An 18,302-nucleotide genomic window follows, 5' to 3' on the forward strand; every position below is an offset into this window, starting at 1 on the left:
CCCGCCCCCCGGTGGACCAGGCCGCCCCCGCCGCCGCCGCCGCCTCCCCGCCACCCACGGCGGAGGCACCAGGGCGCACAGCCGCGCGCGACGGACGGCCGCGCTTTACGGCACAGGGGCATGCCTCCGCCGGCCCGCTTGGCGGCAGGAGGGCGCTCCGACGCCCGGGAACGCTTTACGGCAGGAGGGAGGGAGGGAGGGAGGGAGGAGCGCAGCGCCGCCGCGCTTTACGGCAGGCTTGGCGCAGCAGCTACGTGCCGCCTTTTCCTTTTCCGGCAGGAGCGCTTTACGGCAGCAGGGCAAACAGTCTCTGGGAGAAGCGGGGGATAATAATGATAGTTTATTGTTATATTTTTAAGGCGGGGGGGGACGTCAAAGCGGGTTACAACCTGCATTAAAACATCAAATGCACAAATTATATTTTTTATTTATTCATTATTAATTCTATCTGGCACATTAATACGTTGTTAAAATTCCAATGCGTCAACAACAATTTTGCTTATTGGTATTTAATAATAGGATATGACAGCGATAAACATGCAGTATTTCAATGTGTTAACAATAATTGATTATTAATGATAATAATGTAATGTTGCAGCAATACAAATGCAACAGGTGCAATAAAAATTACGTTATTGGCATCAGTACAGTGCACTTCTTTCCTCGCGTCTTTTTAGATTGTAAAACTATTATTAGTATTAAGTACTGACATTTTAATAGCATCATAATATGACTCTTCAGCATCAGCATTATTATTCATTTATTTATACCCTGCCCATCACAACTTATTGTTAGACTTGGTGCCCTCATTTCCTCCTCCCAACCTGCTTTCCTTTTGTGAGGCGTCTTTTTTTAGATTGTAAACCCTTCTCTCTCTCTTTTTTCATTTTAGCAAGTTGCAATATGCCCTCTTTTTGGCCGAAGAATGGGATTTTTAAAACTCTTCAGATAAAATTATGTATTTTTTTAAAACAGCATTTATAGACCGCGTGATTGCAAGAAAGCCTCTAAGCAGTTCACAAGAAAAATCATTGATACCTCAGTGGCATATTTCATTTATTTTTTTTAATGATATTTATTGAAAAAAATTTTTTTTTAAAATTACACAAAAAAAGACAAGACAGAAAAATAAAAAGAAAAAATAAAACCATCATTCTCAAATTCTCCCCTTTCAATACCTTCTTTCTTTGACCTCCTCCTCCTCCCTTTTCTTGTAGCCTGATTAATAATAATCGCAGCAAATCCTTTCCATAATTCATAGTATTCTGTCATTACATTACCTTAATCTATTTTCATCTTATCTTATAGAAAACCTTAAAGTTTAAAACTTAAATCTTTTTACCAACTTCTCCTAACCATAACATTCTTACCAAATTCTTTAGACATTTTTACAAGAGCCAAGTAATTTCATTTCAACATTTTTCTAGCATTCATCAATTTTATAGAACAATCCTAATGATAATAATAATAAAAAAAGAAATAAACAATCCAATCTTCATCCAGCGTCCCTTCCTCCTGGTCCCGGGTTTTGTCAGTCCTTTTTATCCTATTAATCTACCACATTAACCTGGTAATCTTATATCCGAGGCCCTCAAGTCTCTTCCATGTCCCTTCCGCAGCTCTTCTTCATATTTTCCTTTCATTCGTGGGAACTCCAGCTTGGTAATATTTTTGACCCTTTTCAACAAATCAGCCCCTTTTCCATAGTCCAGACTAGACTCTATGTGGTATTTAAAAACATGTTTCAGATTCCCTCCAAAATTGAGAGCCCCCACAGCTCCAAACATCTGACGGCCCATTGCCAGACTCGAAAAGTCCAAATCTCCCTGTATAGGGGGGTCTGTCCAACCCCCCATTTCCAAACCAAACCAAACTTTATCTTTCCAAGTCTGGTTTTTTCCAAGTTCATTTGTCAAATCCAAAAATTTATGTTCCTGCTGGGCCGCAGCTCCCTCCGTCTCTGGCGCCCAAGATTCAGCAGCATCCTCTTCTCTCAGCTGTTCTGTCATGGCATGCTCCTGTTTTAGTTCCTGGGTGGGCTCCATATAATTTCCCACTACCTGTTCAAAGGTTCTGGCCGCATTAGTCATCAAATCCGTCTTCTGGCTTAACTGATCCAATAGGGCATTTATTTTGCAGAGAGCACCCAACAGTGCTTCTGAAGACATTGTCCTGCAAGGTCACAAATCCTTTCCCACGGTTGTAATCTGTGGCAGCTGCAAGATCCCAGGAATTAGTTACAATTTCACAGTCCCCCTCTAGGGGGAAATCTTCTGATTGTTCTTTCTTTTAAAAACAATAGCAACAAAGTTTCTTTTTTAAGGTATTTTGTCCATATTTGTTGTTTTTAAAATGCGAAAGGAAACAATGGAATCACTATGTTTCTCTTCTTTTAACTATCTGTCAAAGACATTTGTTTCTGGTCAATGAGCTTCAAACGTCAATTCTGACACCCCGCTCCAGGATCAGGACGGTGGAAAATTACTTTGCTTTAAACTCACTTCTGCAGGTTTAAACAGCCCAAAAAAGATCCCCCTTCTTCTCCTGCTGCCGAAGGGGGGTTCAGCGATTTTAAATGATGAAAACCAATCCTTTGAAAGTGATTTTTAAAGCTCTAGTTTATGTTGTCTTTGCTTTATTCTGGCTACAAGGAAACAGAAGGCTGACTTCCTGTTTAGACCTTACCGTTTCAGTACCAAATTAAGGTAAATTTTAAAGTCCAAATTCCTTTCTATTTCTCCAGTTCTTATTTAAAGTCCAAATGTTCAATGTTCCAGTACTCACGGGTGGTTATTTTAGATGCCAAATTGTCCCAGGAAAAAGGCAGCGCTCTCTGGCAACGGCTATGCGGCTTCGCTCCGCAGAAAAAGCAATTGACTCACAGCACCGCGCCACTTCCCCCTCTTCGCTTCGGAGCCCGTTAGTGGGTTCCTTTGCGGGTTGGGGGGGCGCTAAGGGTGCCCGCCGAGTCCCACGGTCACAGGCTTCATCCGCCTGTGATTTTTAGCAGTGTCCCCGCTTCGCCGTAGCGGAAAAGACCCGTTTCATGCGGAGCTGGTCCCTCCAGTTCAGAGGGAGTCCGCCATTGCCGATGGCGCCACCCCAGAAGTCCCTCAGCGGCATATTTCAAAGCCACACCACATACCTAAGATTAACACCCATAGAGCTCAGTAAGACTTTCTGGGTAAACATGTAAGAAACTGCTGCCAGTCTATAGTGGGGAGGGATGGGCGTGTGTGTTAATATTTTACACTTTTTAAGGCTGCAGTCAAAACCCCACCTACCTGTGAGTAAGCCCCAACAGGACTTACTTCTGAGTAGACACGGTTAGGTTTGCAGCCTTACCCTGCAATCCCGGCCTGAATGCTTACCTAGAAGCAGGTTCCACTCTGTCTAATGGGGTTCAGTCCACAAAGTTATGTGTGCTTAGCACCCCTGAAATCAACAGGCTGAAGCATATCCCAAAGTTGGGGTGCGGTGAACTTTTTACAATCTTCAACAAATCCATCCTATCGCCATCTTCACCCACCGGAAAAAAGAGTAGTAGCCTTATTTTATTTTATTTTATCATTTATTTAAATGAATTAGTGCTATTTTGTTATTATAAAAAAGCAGTTTGCAACAACTAACATAAAACCATACAATAAAAACTATGTAGAAAATTGAAACCAGATAACTGTCCCAGAAAGATAATTGCCTGCATAACCTGCCGGAATAGCAAAGTTTTAAGGCAGGCATTTAAAAGTCGAAAACAGAAGACTCCTGCTGACTCTCTAGTGGCGGAGAGTTCCACAGAACTGGGAAAACGACAATAAAGGCTCAGTTTCTTTTTTGTTGTCAAATGAGCCTTGCAAACTGGAGGAGCTCTAACCATTTCCTACAATGGGAGGAAAATACTCCCCATAGCAATCACCTTTTGGTCCAAGACAGGTGTGGTAATGAAGGGAGGGAGGGGGAAAACCCCTCCCTCCCTGATGCAGGTGAAGCTATAATCACCTGATGCAGGTGAAGCTATAAAAAGCTGCTGCTAGGGGTATTTTTCCCTTTTTGGGCTACAGAAGGCCTTGTAGGGTGTGAAGAATGGGGGGCTATGGCTGGCTGTTAGTTTGCTTAACTGTGGGGGCGATGCCAGCCCCACTTCGAGTTCATACAGGACAGTGGTTCCCTTCGACCCAGTCCTGGTGGGTTCAGCAAACTGGGCCTTACTGGGTGAAGGTAAAATGTGACCAGTCCCAAGTTATTGTGTCAGTGGAGAAAAGTCCAGGAGCCAAAGAGCTGGTGAAACCGAGTGACCTGACCCTGGGAGACTGTCCTTATACGAGCCTCGAAGAAGAAACTGTGGTTTTTGCGGTCGCCCTCCAAGCGTGCGGATCCCAGGTCCAGGTGAGATGTTGGGGCTCCTCCTCTGTCTTCTCTATTCTTCCTTCTGGGTGATGTTGAAATGTCGGGAACAGAGCCTTGCTTTCCTTGAAATAACAAAATTAAGGTCATAGATAGATAGATAGATAGAAATGTGTGTGTGTGTGTGTGTGTATATATATATATATATATATATATTGTTCATAATTGTACCAACCAAGCGCATACATAGATATGGGGACCACATGTCTGGATCAGCACAGGAAGACCACCCTGAAACCATTTTGACTCCCAAACTGACCAAATGTTTTCTCTGTAAGGAGGGAGGGGGGTGAGGCAACCTTCCCATTGTCTCAGGAATTGGGTAATCACCATCTCAAAGGAATGGCCAGACTACCAGGAAAGGCAATCAGATGGGGCATTATCAGATAACCTGGCAGACAGGGTAAAAAACAAGGCACTCAGATTTCTGTTGTAGACCGCCTTTTCTGTGATGAAGGTATGATGTTTGTGGGGGGTGGTCTTGGGTTGCACCCCTTCTGTGATGTATGGAGGGGTGGTCTTGGACTCCAGGGTGGGCAATTTAAAATGTCTATAAGGGCGGGCATACCTTGGTTCGGGGTCCTCCTCCTTTCCTGCGTGTAAGGGGAGCACCCTGTTGCAACAGATCAATAAAGATCAGGCTTACGAGCTGCTTTGCTTCTCAATATTCTCTGGCTGGCCTCTGTTATTTTCTCCGACCGATGGAGAACATACAAAGGACTTTATAAGGGCTCTTCTGTCCCCCATAAGGGAATAAGGGCAGGTTTTTGTTTATTAGACTTTCCTGCCTTTGGGCTGGCTGAGGACTTCTCAAGCCTGGTGCGTCTGGGAGCTCTCCATCGCTTGCCAACGAGAGGCAGTGTGGTGCAGTGGTTGCAGGGACCTGGGAGACCAGAGTTCAAATCCCCCCACCACTTGGCTGTGAAGCTCACCGGGTGCTTCTCAGCCGAACCTACCTCACAGGGTGGTTGTGCGATTGAATGAGGAGGGATCGAAGCATTTGTGTCACCTTTAGCCCCTCCGAGAAAATGGTGGGCTGCGAATGCAATAAATAAAATAAATTGCAGATGTGGATTAAGGCTTGGAGCTGTGTCCATCGCCCTGACACCTGGGATCGTGTGTGTGCAAATGTTCATAATAATAATAATTTATTATTTATACCCTGCCCATCTGGCTGAGTTTTCCCAGCCACTCTGGGCGGCTCTCAATCGAGTGTTCAATGCTGCAGTGCGATTCTCTGTTTATTCTCCCAACAGCTGACTCCAGGCACTGTGATCTACAGAAATATTTTGTTTTACAACGTGGAAAGGCCTGCTCCCACCACAGCTGAGCCCAGCCTGCCGTCTGCAGTCCTCATTGAGTGTCATTGTCCAAGGTTTGCAAAAAAATTGTGTAAGGTATTTGGGGAGAGAGGGTACTGGGCATGAGAACAGCGCCGGGATGGTTCCCTATGATGAATGACCTCTCAGGTTAACTTGAGCTGGGAAAACCTATCTTTGTAGGTGCAGCTTACATTCTGGAAGATAAGGAAATCACAAATACAAAGGCTTATTATCGGCATTACCCCATATACATTTAAATTGCTAAAATATCAAATAATAATAATAATTTCCCCAGGCACTCTGGGCGGCTTCAAAAAAAATATTTAAAATATAATAAAGCATCAAACATTCAAAACTTCCCTAAACAGGGCTGCCTTCAGATGTTTTCTAAAAACAGCTATGGCTTCCCCAAAATAATTCCGTGAGCTGAGGTTGTGGGGTTTTTTTAGGAGATCCTTATTCCCCTCAGAGACGTACAGTTTTCGGAGTGGTTTAACAACCAGTCCCTCTTCCTGGGGAATTTGATTAATTGTGAGGGGATATGGAGGATTCCCTGTGGTTTTTTTTTCTGGGGTTACTCCAGGGTACAGGCACCTTTTGTCCTTCAAAAAAAGCACTGGTTTGAAATCTGGCTCTTACTATAACAACTTTGTAGTGAGTACTACCAGCAACCTCTTTCTTAAGGAAAGCAATGGGGGGTTCCTAACCAGTCTCAGGATCCATCCATAACAAACTACAGTACCCAGAATTTTTTGGGGGAAGCCACGACTGTTTAAGGTGGCATCTTAGTGCTTTATGGTGTGATTGTGGGCAGAGTGTCTCTGGGCATCTGCAGAGTGCCACTGCTTAATTCAGGGCTGGTGACAGCTGGAGTCCCAGAAGATTTGCAGGGCCACAGATATCCTCTATCTTGGCTTGAATAATGTTGTAGCCACGGCCAGGAACGAGGGACCAGAAGGCAGATAATGCAGATCCCGAACCAAGTTTGCATTGCAGCCCAGTAGTATATCTTAGGCTTTTTTAAGGACAACGCACCATTTAAGGCAAGCTATGGGAATACTGGGTGCGGGTGGCGCTGTGGGTTAAACCACAGAGCCTAGGACTTGCTGATCAGAAGGTCGGCGGTTCGAATCCCCGTGACGGGGTGAGTTCCCGTTGCTCGGTCCCTGCTCCTGCCAACCTAGCAGTTTGGAAGCACATCAAAGTGCAAGTAGATAAATACCGTATTTTTTGCTCTATAAGACTCACTTTTTCCCTCCTAAAAAGTAAGGGGAAATGTGTGTGCGTCTTATGGAGCGAATGCAGGCTGCGCCGCTATCCCAGAAGCCAGAACAGCAAGAGGGATTGCTGCTTTCACTGCGCAGCGATCCCTCTTGCTGTTCTGGCTTCTGAGATTCAGAATATTTTTTTTCTTGTTTTCCTCCTCCAAAAACTAGTTGCGTCTTGTGGTCTGGTGTGTCTTATAGAGCGAAAAATACGGGTAGGTACCGCTCCGGCGGGAAGGTAAACGGCGTTTCCGTGCGCTGCTCTGGTTGGCCAGAAGCGGCTTAGTCCTGCTGGCCACATGACCCGGAAACTGTACGCCGGCTCCCTCGGCCAATAAAGTGAGATGAGCGCCGCAACCCCAGAGTCAGTCACGACTGGACCTCATGGTCAGGGGTCCCTTTACCTTTATGGGAATACTTATTATCTCAGTAGGCAACCAGCCTACCACACTTCCTTTTTCACCCCTCCAAGCTATGAGAACTGGAGAGCAGGACAGGTGTACGTGATTTGGGGTGGGAGGGATGAGCAGTTTTAGTGACTTACCTGGTGCAGGTGTGGTTGGGCTTGGTGGGCAGGGTGGGCAACGACAAACCTGAGCAACACCTGTATTTCTGAGCCAGTAGCAGCGAGTTCCATAGGTTAACTGATGTGCTGCCCGTGGGAAGAGGTGGCACAGAATTATTTGAATGGACCTTTTAAATACCCGTATTTTTCGCCCTATAGGACACACTTTTTCCTCTCCAGGCTTCAGGAGAGCCCCACAAGCTTGGGGGACAGCAGGGAGGCGGAACTGCGCCATTCCGCTGTCCCCCAACCTGGTTTGGAGGCTGGCGGCAGGCTTCCCCCGCCCCCAGCCCTGCAAGCTCCCAGAGCGATAGCGAAGCTGCGCGCAGCTTCGGGATCACTTTAGGACCCGTTCTGGGGGCTGGGGACGGGGGAAGCCCGCCAAGCTCCCAGAGCGCAGCTTCAGGATCGCTCTGGGACCCGTTCTGGGGGAGGGGGACGGGGGAAGCTCGGGCATGCTCCCAGAACGGGCTTCGCGCAGCTCTCTGCAAGCTGTGGGAGCCCGGCGCGACTTCACGCTGGCCTCCAACGGCTTGCGGAGAGCTGCCTGTTCTGGGGGCTGGGGTGGGGGAAGCTCGGACTTCCCCCGCCCCAGCCCCGTGCCTGGGGGGGGGGAAATAATTTTTTCCCCTTTATTCCCCCCCCAATCTAGGTGCGTCCTATGGGCCGGTGCATCCTATAGGGCAAAAAATACGGTATGTAGCTTTGGTACAAGGCACCCTTGCCATTTCATGTAAATTGTTTTTTCCCCCAGACTGGTGTTTTCTCTTTCCCAGGCAAATGCCCTTAGCAGGCTCAAGGAATATCAGTGAAGCAAAAGGCTCCGAGATGCTGGCGAATCTGAGAACAGCTGTTGGGCGACAGAAAAGAAATGTCTATTGGCAGCAAGGCAGGTGTCTCTGAAACCAAAAACATTCATGGGTATATCTAGGTCAGCCTCCCTCTGATGCCCTCCAGATGTCTTGGACTACAACTCCCATCATCCTTAGTCAGCTTAGCCAATTGTCCTAGATGATGGGAGTTGTAGTTCAAAATATCTTGAGGGGGAAGGATGACCTAAAACGTGGGATGTGTCTTTTGGCTTAGCTCAGTGGTGGCCAAACGTGGCCCTCCAGCTGTTTTTGGACTACAACTCCCATCATCCCTAGCTATCAGGACCAGGGATGATGGGAATTGTAGTCCCAAAAACATCAGGAGGGCAGAGTTTGGCCACCACTGGAGCCTTAGCTTGATGGTTATAATGTGTTCAATGGAAAGAGTCATATATCGTCTTTTATTGAATTCTCCTTTTGAGTTACTGGTGAATGGGTGAGGTGGAATTTCTGTTAAATTATCGTTGAGACCAGTGGCTCATAGGCAGTAATGCAACCCGACCACAGAACTGGCAAATGGTTAAAGAGGAACATAACAGCTGAATGCTAAAGTGGAAAACAAGTGCGGATAAGGTAGAAGGAGGGTTCAAACATGTACAGTAAAAAAAAAAAATGGGTTGAGTAAATGTTTTTCCCGAACAGTGTTTTTGGATGAGATGGTGGAACAATGGGGTAGCAGAAAGTGGTTGGGCAAAGGATGAAGAGCTAAGACAATTATAATTATAATTATAATTATAATTATAATTATAATTATAATTATATTTATATTTATAATAATATAATATAATATAATATAATATAATATAATATAATATAATATAATATAAATCTTTGGGCGGCTCCCAACCAAATGTTAAAAATACAATACAGTGGTATCTCGGGTTACATACGCTTCAGGTTACAGACGCCGCTAACCCAGAAATAGTGCTTCAGGTTACGAACTTTGCTTCAGGATGAGAACAGAAATCGTGCTCCGGCAGTGCGGCAGCAGTAGGAGGCCCCATTAGCTAAAGTGGTGCTTCAGGTTAAGAACAGTTTCAGGTTAAGAACGGACCTCCAAAATGAATTAAGTACTTAACCCGAGGTACCACTGTACTGCATTAAACATTAAAAACTTCCCTAAACAGGGTTGCTTTCAGATGTTTTCTAAAAGTCAGATAGTTGTTTATTTCCTTGACATCTGATGGAGGAGTGCTCCACAAGGCAGGTGCCACCACCGAGAAGGCCCTCTGCCTGGTTCCCTGCAACCTCACTTCTCGCAGGGAGGGAACCGCCAGAAGGCCCTCGGAGCTGGGCCTCAGTGTCCGGGCTGGACAATGGGGGTGGAGACGCTCCTTCAAGTATACCGGACCGAAGCCGTTTAGGGCCTTAAAGGTCAGCACCAACACTTTGAATCGTGTTGTAGTTTTGCCTGTTTATATCTGTCCTAATAGAAATGCAGACTCTCTGAACTGTTTGGTATTGCATTATTGACTGAAGCCTGACCACTAGGGGATTTGGGGTGAGCCTCTGTACTTGAACCGCCCCCGAGGGGAATATCCCCACGTGCAGAACATCAGAGAATGCATCACAGAAATCTGGGAAGTTACAGAAGTCGTCGTCTTCTTTTTCTTCAGTACGTTTCCGAGGACAATTCAAAGTGTTGGTGCTGACCTTTCAAGCCCTAAACGGCCTCAACGGCCCAGTAGACCTGGAGGAGCGTCTCCACCCCTATCATTCAGCCTGGACACTGAGGTCCAGCTCTGAGGGCCTTCTGGCTGTTCCCTCCCTGCGAGAAGTGAGGTTACAGGGAACCAGGCAGAGGGCCTTCTTGGTGGTGGCGCCTGCCCTGTGGAATGCCCTCCCGTCAGATGTTAAGGAAATAAGCAGCTATCCTATCTTTAAAAGACATCTGAAGGCAGCCCTGTTTAGGGAAGTTTTTAATATTTATTGCTGTATTGTTTTTAACACTTGATTGGGAGCCGCCCAGAGTGGCTGGGGAAATTCAGCCAGATGGGCGGGGTATAAATAATTTATTATTATTATTATTATTATTATTATTATTATTATCATCATCATCATTATTATTACTACCACTACTACTATTACTATTATTATTATTATTATTAATATTATTTTATTATTATATTCTTCACCTTCACTTACAGAGAACTCGTCTTTAATTCAAAGGGAGTCCAACGAGGACACCACCCTTGCTTCAACCCAGGGCACAGTTCCAGATGCAGAGAAGAAAGTGGTGATTGTGAAGCACAAGTCGGCACGTGAGACAGCCAGCAGGGCTACGCTAGCTTGATTCCTCTGTCTCTTTGGTCTCCTTTGAGAATCTGCCCCTCTCTTGCTTGGTTACTCCCAACAGCGGAGTGGACTCAGGTGGCCAAAGACCGTTAACTATTTCTGCGGCAGGGTCCCTGTTGCAGGATCCCAGAGCTGCCCAAACAACCTGAAAGGGGGAGCTTTGTCGGCACAGTGTAGAATCGTAGAAGCGGCAGGGGGACCCCCAAAGGTCATCCAATCAAACCCCCTGCAATGCAGGAATCTTAAAGAACCCCTGGCAGATGGCCATCCAATATCTGCTTTAAAACCTCCAAGAAAAGAGAACTTACTGCCTTCTAAGGTAGTCTCAATACCATGAGTAGGCAAACTAAGGCCTGGGGGCCGGATCCGGCCCAATCGCCTTCTAAATCCGGGAATTTGTTCAATATTTTTTTTCAAAATACAGTCTGACCCCCCACAAGGTCTGAGGGACAGTGGACCGGCCGCCTGCTGAAAATGTTTGCTGAACCCTGCTCCATACCCGCCAACATTTCTCTGATGAAAATTGCAATGTCCAATTCCATAATGATGTTTTTTACTATTTATACCTCACACATCTGATTGGGTTGCCCTAGCCACTCTGGGCAGCTTCCAACATATATAATAAAACATTAAACATTTTTTAAAAAAAACACTTTCCCTATACTGTACAGGATTGCCTTCAGATAGCTTGGGGGGGTCGGATAACTCCATACCCTCCAACGTTTCTCCAATGAAAATAGGGACACCCTAAGGAAAAGCGGGACGCAGGTGGCGCTGTGGGTTAAACCACAGAGCCTAGGACTTGTTGATCAGAAGGTTGGCGGTTCAAATCCCCGTGATGGGGTGAGCTCCCGTTGCTCGGTCCCTGCTCCTGCCAACCTAGCAGTTCAAAAGCACCTCAAAGTGCAAGTAGATCAATAGGTACCGCTCCGGCAGGAAGGTAAACGGCATTTCCGTGCGCTGCTCTGGTTCGCCAGAAGCGGCTTAGTCATGCTGGCCACATGACCCGGAAGCTGTACGCCGGCTCCCTCGGCCAGTAAAGCGAGATGAGCGCCACAACCCCAGAGTCGGCCACGACTGGACCTAATGGTCAGGGGTCCCTTTACCTTTAAGGAAAAGCGGGACATTCTGGGATTAAATCAGAAACTGGGGTGGCTTCTCTCTATCAGGGATGTCCCTGGAAAATAGGGAGACTTGGAGGGTCTGTTGCTCTGTCGCACAGCTCCAAAATAGGCCCACCCATCACCATAATCTGTTCCTTAGTTTCCAAAGGCCTGTCCGAACAGGAAGATCTTTGGAGGAAGGACAAGGAAGGAGCCAGTCTAAGCTCTCTTTGGGAGGGAATTCCGCAATCTGGGAGCAGCCACAGAGAAGGCTCTTGTTTTACCCCTAAGCGAAGGTTACCAGATTTTTTTCAATGAATCTGGGAACACTTTCATTAATTACTACACGTTCGGGACGTTGATTCTGCAGTGATGGCGGTGGCAGAGGGGCGACGGCCGCCTTGACCTCAACCGCCATGTTTCCCCTTCCTCCGAAGCTTCTATCTCCTTTCTCCATGGGCAGCCCCTGAGTTGTTGGTTGTGGGAAAGTGGTGCGCGGTGGGTCAGGCATGGAAGGCGGAGAAGGAGGGCCAAGAGCGGCGGCAGCAGCAGCAGCGAGGCTTGGGCAGCGCGATGCCTCCCTTCCCATCGGAGCAGCTCCAATCCCATTCCTACTTGCGTGCAAGCAGGAGGGGGCGGGGATCCCTCAGCTGGGAAGGGAGGCTTCCCGTTGCCTAACTGAGAGATCCCTGCTCCCTCCTGCTTGCACGCAAGTAGGAGTTGGGAGGCTGCTCTGATAGGCAGCGTGAAGCCTCCCTTCACAGCTTAGTTGCTGGGCTCAGGGAAGGTGGAGGCAGCCCGGAAGCTGCGTCTGAGAACCCCTGCACCACCATCAGATGGGGACTTCCCAGCAGCTCCTGAAGCCAGCAAGACCCAACTGCTCTGGGCTGCTGAGACTGCAGCTGCTGCGCTTTCCGGGGACATTAGATGAAATCCGGAGATGGAATTTGTCCGGGGACTTATTCGCAAATCCAGGGACTCTTCCCGCGAAACGGGGATGTCTGGTAACCCTACCATAAGCATGATGCTGATGGGACCCAGTGAAGGTGCTCACCTGATGATCTTTAGCACCTGGGCAGGTTTGTAAAGGGAGCTACGATCTTTCAGATTATCTGGGCCCAAACCTTTCCCCCTTAGCTAGCACCCTGCTATATCGTATTTGGGGAAAAAATTAGTGTGATCAGGGCCTTTAAAAAAAGAGGAAATAATCTTCACTGGAGTTTTGCTGTTCCTCCTTGCAGTGATGATGAAGGATCCCGGGATGATAATGGCGCTGATTATCGTCGCATCTTCGCTTGCTCTCGTCCTTTTTGCCATGATAACCCAGTTCGTGTACCAGAGATGCGGGGGCTGATGCTGCTTAGTGCGGAGTTGTAATTAATTTTGTGTGTGCACGTGTTAATAAAACAAGTTGAAAGTGGATTTCCCTCTGTGCAATTGTATTGGGGGGGGGGGTCAGTCTGGATGATGCCCTGAGTTCCCAGTTCTTGGGATCTTGTACCCAGTGAGGGTTCGACTCTTAACAGATGATTCTGTTGCTGCTGAACCTAGTCAGACAAGCATCTTAGCAAGAGAATGGCCTTAGCTGGCCATTTAAATGTCCTCATCAGAACCTCAGAAGTTTGTCAAGTGATGGTTCCTGTTATGTATTCAGTGGGTCTGTGTTTGTCTGAGCTTGAGTCCGGACTGAGGATCCTGAGCTCCTGTGTTCTGATTCGATACATGATGTCCAATCACAGAACATTTCAGGATTTGGGCCTCTGCCATTGGCTCTTGAACTTGTGAGTCGTGATTCGCTGCTTGGAAGTTTAGACAGCCAATCATGTCGGGAGTGGGAGTGGCCCAGGCTTTTACAAATGTATATAAGCAGTTGCTTTGCCCCTGTTTCCCAGTTATGTAGTTCAATAAAGGTTCTTGCTGTTATCGCTTGTGTCTTGCCTTGTGGGAGCCCAACTACACTTCAGTTCCCACTCAGGGATGGTCCCTTCCAGGCTAATGGGTGGGCCCTTTCCCCACTCAATATCTAGCTGCTAGGGAGGAGAAAAACAGTGTGAGAATGTCCATGAGATGAGCTGGAAGGCTGGAAGTTGGAGACAGACATGCTTGCACTGTGATGGATTCAAAGCTGCAACACCAGGGCCAGGGCCTTCTCAGTGGTGGCTCCGACCTGGTGGAATGCTCTGTCCCAGGAGACCAGGGCCCTGCAGGATTTAACCTCCTTCCGCAGGGCCTGTAAGACAGAACTATTCCGCCTGGCTTTCAATTTGAACTTAGCCTGATCTTTTATTCCCCTTCCTTCCCTCCCCTTCCCTCCCCCTCCCCTTTTTATGAAGATTACCCGCTCTGGGATCCCACAGCTAATTCTCCCCTGGTCTCCTTGCTGGCCTAAATAGGACTACGGTAATTTAGCCATCTAGCCCTGGTGATCATCTAATGTTTATTAGATGGATTTCCCCCCTAAATCGATTTTTAAATTCTGAATTTATTGTTATTCATGTTTTATACTGTATCTTATGCTGTTTTTTGTTGCATCAATTAAGTGTTTTAAATTTGTTGTTAGCCGCCCTGAGCCCGGATTTTTGTTTTTTTTTTTTATATGATATTTATTGAATTGAGCCCGGATTTTTGAACCGGGAAGGGCGGGGTATAAATAAAAAATTATTAGTATTATTATTATATGTAAATAAAACCATATATCCTAAAGACACCACAGAAACAGAAAACACTGGAATCCCTGGATAAATCTCGCTGCTCAGAGATTAAGATGATCTGTGGGTTGTAGCCAATGTGAGGGCGTAGACTCATGGCCATTGATTTTAGTGGGTCTAATCTAGGTAGAACTTAATTGCACACACCCCAATATATGTGTGTGATCTTTCTTCCACTTAAGAATAATCACAGCAATCACCCATTTCCTACCCATTCCACAGCCCTCTTTCCCCTGCGCCCAGAAGGGTCACTGACTTGGTTCTCTGCCTATCGGAGACTTGCCTCACTTAATTCCACTTATGAATCACTTCCTATATAAAATAGCACCAGTGTTGAAGCAATTATTCTTCAACATCATCTTCGTTGGACTGGTCATGTTGTGCGGATGCCTGATGATCGTCTTCCAAAGCAACTACTCTATTCTGAACTTAAAAATGGAAAGTGCAATGCTGGTGGTCAACAAAAGAGGTTTAAAGACTGTCTCAAGGCAAATCTTTAAAAATGTAGTATAAACACCGACAACTGGGAAACACTGGCCTGCGAGCGCTCCAGTTGGAGAACAGCCTTTACCAAAGGTGTTGTGAGCTTTGAAGACACTCGAACTCAGCACGTGAGGGAGAAACGTGCTAAGAGGAAGGCACGCTTGGCAAACCCTCACCATGATCAACTCCCGCCTGGAGACCTATGTCCCCACTGTGGAAGGACGTGTGGATCCAGAACTGGCCTCCACGGTCGCTTATGGACTCATTGTTAAAACCGTGTTTATGGAAGACAATCTTACTCGGCTACGAGGGGTCGCCAAAGAAGAAGATAAAATATCTCAAAGCAGTTTTGTAATAAAAGCATCACCCAAAAAAACCCAACCACTACAAAATTCCATACATTATTTAAAAAATGCTTCGCTATGTTGAAACAATCCTAAAGCAGATGCAGCCTGAGAAATATCTCTACTTAAAAGGTTTGCTGGAAGAGGGAGGCATTGAACAGGCGCCGAAAAGAGCCACTTAAAAACGCATCTTGCAAAAGGGAGGTCTTCAGAGGCGCCGATGAACAATATACCGTATTTTTTGCACCATAACACTCACTTTTTTCCTGCTAGAAAGTAAGGGGAAATGTCTGTGCGTGTTATGGAGGGAATGCCTACGGGTGGCATGCCTACGGATTTTCCTCCTCTAAAAACTACGTGCGTGTTATGGTCGGGTGCGTGTTATAGAGTGCCTGTGTAATACGTAAGCACCAAAGGGCAGGCAGAAATTCAACAGGTTGAATCTTCCCCAGGCTAGTGCCATGCACTTGTACATGTTCTGCTTCTTTATTGTTCATTCATTCATTGCATTCACTTTGCCGCCTTTCTGCCAAGGCGGTTTGCCGTTTTCAAGTCCAGCTGCTGCTGCGATAGGCACAGCATCTCTCGTTCAGCAAACGAGGATACCTGCAGGCGAGCCTGGCGCCCTCCAGCTGTTTTGGACTACAACTCCCGTCAGCCCCCGCCAGCCAGACAAATGAGGACCTTTCTAAGGCGTCCCGACCCCTGCCTGTCCAAAAAGATAAATATATAATCTGCATACACAGAGACAGGACCCTTCCCGTTTCCAAGCCGCATTCTCGGTAGCTATTTTAAATCCGGGGAGGGCCTCCCGTGTTGCAGGGGAATTATTCCCCTCAAATCACTTCAATCCGGCAGCTTCATAAGGCCTCCCTCAACATGGCAGCGCCCATGCGGCCCCTTTCCGTACAAAGGGCCTTCGCGGGCGGCTCTCTAGCGCTGCGGCCAGCTTGTCCGTACAGTGACGTCAGTGGAGCGCGCCGGGCGGCGTGAGCGAGGACACAAGGCGCCCGCGCAGAGGGGCGGGGGAGGCAGGGGAGGGATGCTTGGGGAGCTGGTGGCCGGAGGGGCCGAGGGTCTCGTCCTTATCCAAGGTGAGGTGGGGAGGGGGGGGGGGAGAAGGAGAACCCCCCACTGGAATGGGGCGGGGCAGGGACCCACCTTTCAGGGAGGCCTTAGCATTGCAGAGGGGTGGACTAGATGACGCATGGGGTCCCTGCAATTCTGTGAGGTTTAGGGGAGGGGGGTCTCTTGCCCCACTTTGTTAGCAGCTGCTGTGGGGGTGGAGCAGGGAACCAGGGGTGGGGGGACTTGGCGATCCCCCCTGCCCCCTTTTCTTCATAGCTCCTATGGAAGTGGAGGGGACGTGGGGCAGGGATCTAAGGGAGAGGTGCACAGTGTGTGGGGCAGGGGGTTAAGGGGGAAGGGTGGGCTGGGAGGATTCAGGTGAAGGAGGGCACTCCTGGAGGGGAGTGAAGGGGGAAGGTGGTGTATGAGGCAACCTTTATTTTGTTTTTATATATGCTGGAAGCTGCACAGAGTGGCTGTGGCAACCTAGTGAGATGGGTGGGGTTACAAATAATATACAGTGGTACCTCAGGTTACATGCGCTTCAGGTTACAGACTCCGCTAACCCAGAAATATTACCTCGGGTGAAGAACTTTGCTTCAGGACGAGAACAGAAATTGGGCTCCGGTGGCGCGGCAGCAGCAGGAGGCTCCATTAGCTAAAATGGTGCTTCAAGTTAAGAACAGTTTCAGGTTAAGAACAGACCTCCGGAACGAATTAAGTACTTAACCCGAGGTACCACTGTATTATTATTAATATTGAAAGACTTCTGGTGGTCAGTCTGTTCTCTGTTCATCCTGGGTTTTCCTCCTGCAGACTGCGTCGCCTGCGAGGGCCGCACCCTCCTCAAGAGTTTCGTGGAAGCGTCGGCCCGAAGGTGGGTGAAATCCACCTTTAGACTTTGGCCACTTAGCCCACCTGCCACCACCACCACAAGGCAGGGATGGTTTGGGTGGGCGGGCGGCACCCATCCTCTCTGCAGATCCATGAGGAAATCCTCAAAAGATCATATACAGGAGAGAGGAGGAATCTTATGAGTGGCCAGAAATATGAGGTGCGGGAGGGTACTAAGTCACTGTGTGTTACACGCACAAATTTTCTGCATGTATAATGCCAAGTGCAGCTTTGTGGAATAGTGGCCTGTAAACGTTTAGTTAGAGTAATAATAATATTTCCTGTTATATTGTGGGTGTATTGCCAATCAGTACACAAACTGAAATAGGCATTCTATTAGGGACGCGGGTGGCGCTGTGGGTTAAACCACAGAGCCTAGGACTTTACGATCAGAAGGTCAGCGGTTCGAATCCCCGCAATGACGGGGTGAGCTTCCGTTGCTCTGTCCCTGCTCCTGCCCACCTAGCAGTTCGAAAGCATGTCAAAGTGCAAGTAGATAAATAGGTACCGCTCCGGCGGGAAGGTAGACGGCGTTTCCGCAACCCCAGAGTCGGCCACGACTGGATCTAACGGTCAGGGGTCCCTTTACCTTTATGGCCTTATTAGTGACATAAAACTTTAACTTTTGAGTACTTTCTGAACGAGATTTGCACTTCCAACCCCCTCACTCCTGATGCTCCATAACCACAATATGTCACCCTGATCCTTTCAGACAGGTGTGGTTCACCAAAGAAGTCTAGAACCAGCTCATGTTCTCCCTCTGGAGCTCAATCTTCTTGCCCTCAATCTTTGCTTTCTTCTGCTTTGGGACTGTGAAGGGACCCCTTCCTCTCTCCCCTAAAAGCATAATCAGCTCTCACCTCCGTTCCTCCTTTAGGGGTGAATCTGTTTACGTTTTCAGCTTTGAGGTCCCAGAAGAAGAATTCAAGGCTGGATTCAGCGCCGAAGTCACTTCCCGGTGAGTGTGAGAAAGCCACTGAGA

At 47.6% G+C, this 18,302-nt stretch overlaps 2 protein-coding genes across 3 annotated transcripts in view; both read left to right on the plus strand.

The window, feature by feature from the left end:
• Positions 1-3,995: 3,995 nt before the first annotated feature.
• On the plus strand, positions 3,996-13,230 carry LOC308462334 (zona pellucida sperm-binding protein 3-like). Of its 2 annotated transcripts, none has more exons than XM_080979991.1 (5): positions 3,996-4,383; positions 5,658-5,776; positions 8,330-8,442; positions 10,573-10,686; positions 13,065-13,230. In XM_080979991.1, the coding sequence occupies exons 1-5, from the start codon at positions 4,081-4,083 to the stop codon at positions 13,175-13,177; spliced, it is 762 nt and encodes a 253-aa protein (XP_080836117.1). In that variant the 5' UTR covers positions 3,996-4,080; the 3' UTR covers positions 13,178-13,230. The 2 variants fall into 2 exon arrangements, with proteins under 2 accessions (XP_080836117.1, XP_080836118.1); XM_080979992.1 differs by having other exon boundaries at positions 10,573-10,661; positions 13,065-13,131.
• Positions 13,231-16,361: 3,131 nt separating this feature from the next.
• Positions 16,362-18,302, plus strand: part of ELP5 (elongator acetyltransferase complex subunit 5) — a 16,617-nt gene continuing 14,676 nt past the window's right edge. The window contains exons 1-3 of the mRNA XM_080980072.1: positions 16,362-16,452; positions 17,243-17,303; positions 18,198-18,278. Coding sequence (XP_080836198.1) covers positions 16,401-16,452; positions 17,243-17,303; positions 18,198-18,278 — 194 coding nt within the window. The 5' untranslated portion in view covers positions 16,362-16,400. The remainder of the gene's footprint in view (positions 16,453-17,242; positions 17,304-18,197; positions 18,279-18,302) is intronic.

The sequence above is a fragment of the Podarcis pityusensis genome (genome assembly GCF_964106645.2).
Source record: "Podarcis pityusensis genome assembly, chromosome: 13".
Classification (NCBI taxonomy): Eukaryota; Metazoa; Chordata; class Lepidosauria; order Squamata; family Lacertidae; genus Podarcis; species Podarcis pityusensis.

Coding starts and splice junctions, on each gene's coding strand:
- LOC308462334 (XM_080979991.1), top strand. CDS start 4,081: ATGGGGGGCTATGGCTGGCTGTTAGTTTGCTTAACTGTGGGGGCGATG. Junction 4,384..5,657: donor CGTGCGGATCCCAGGTCCAG/GTGAGATGTTGG, acceptor TTCTCCCAACAG/CTGACTCCAGGCACTGTGAT. Junction 8,443..10,572: donor AAATGTCTATTGGCAGCAAG/GCAGGTGTCTCT, acceptor CTTCACTTACAG/AGAACTCGTCTTTAATTCAA.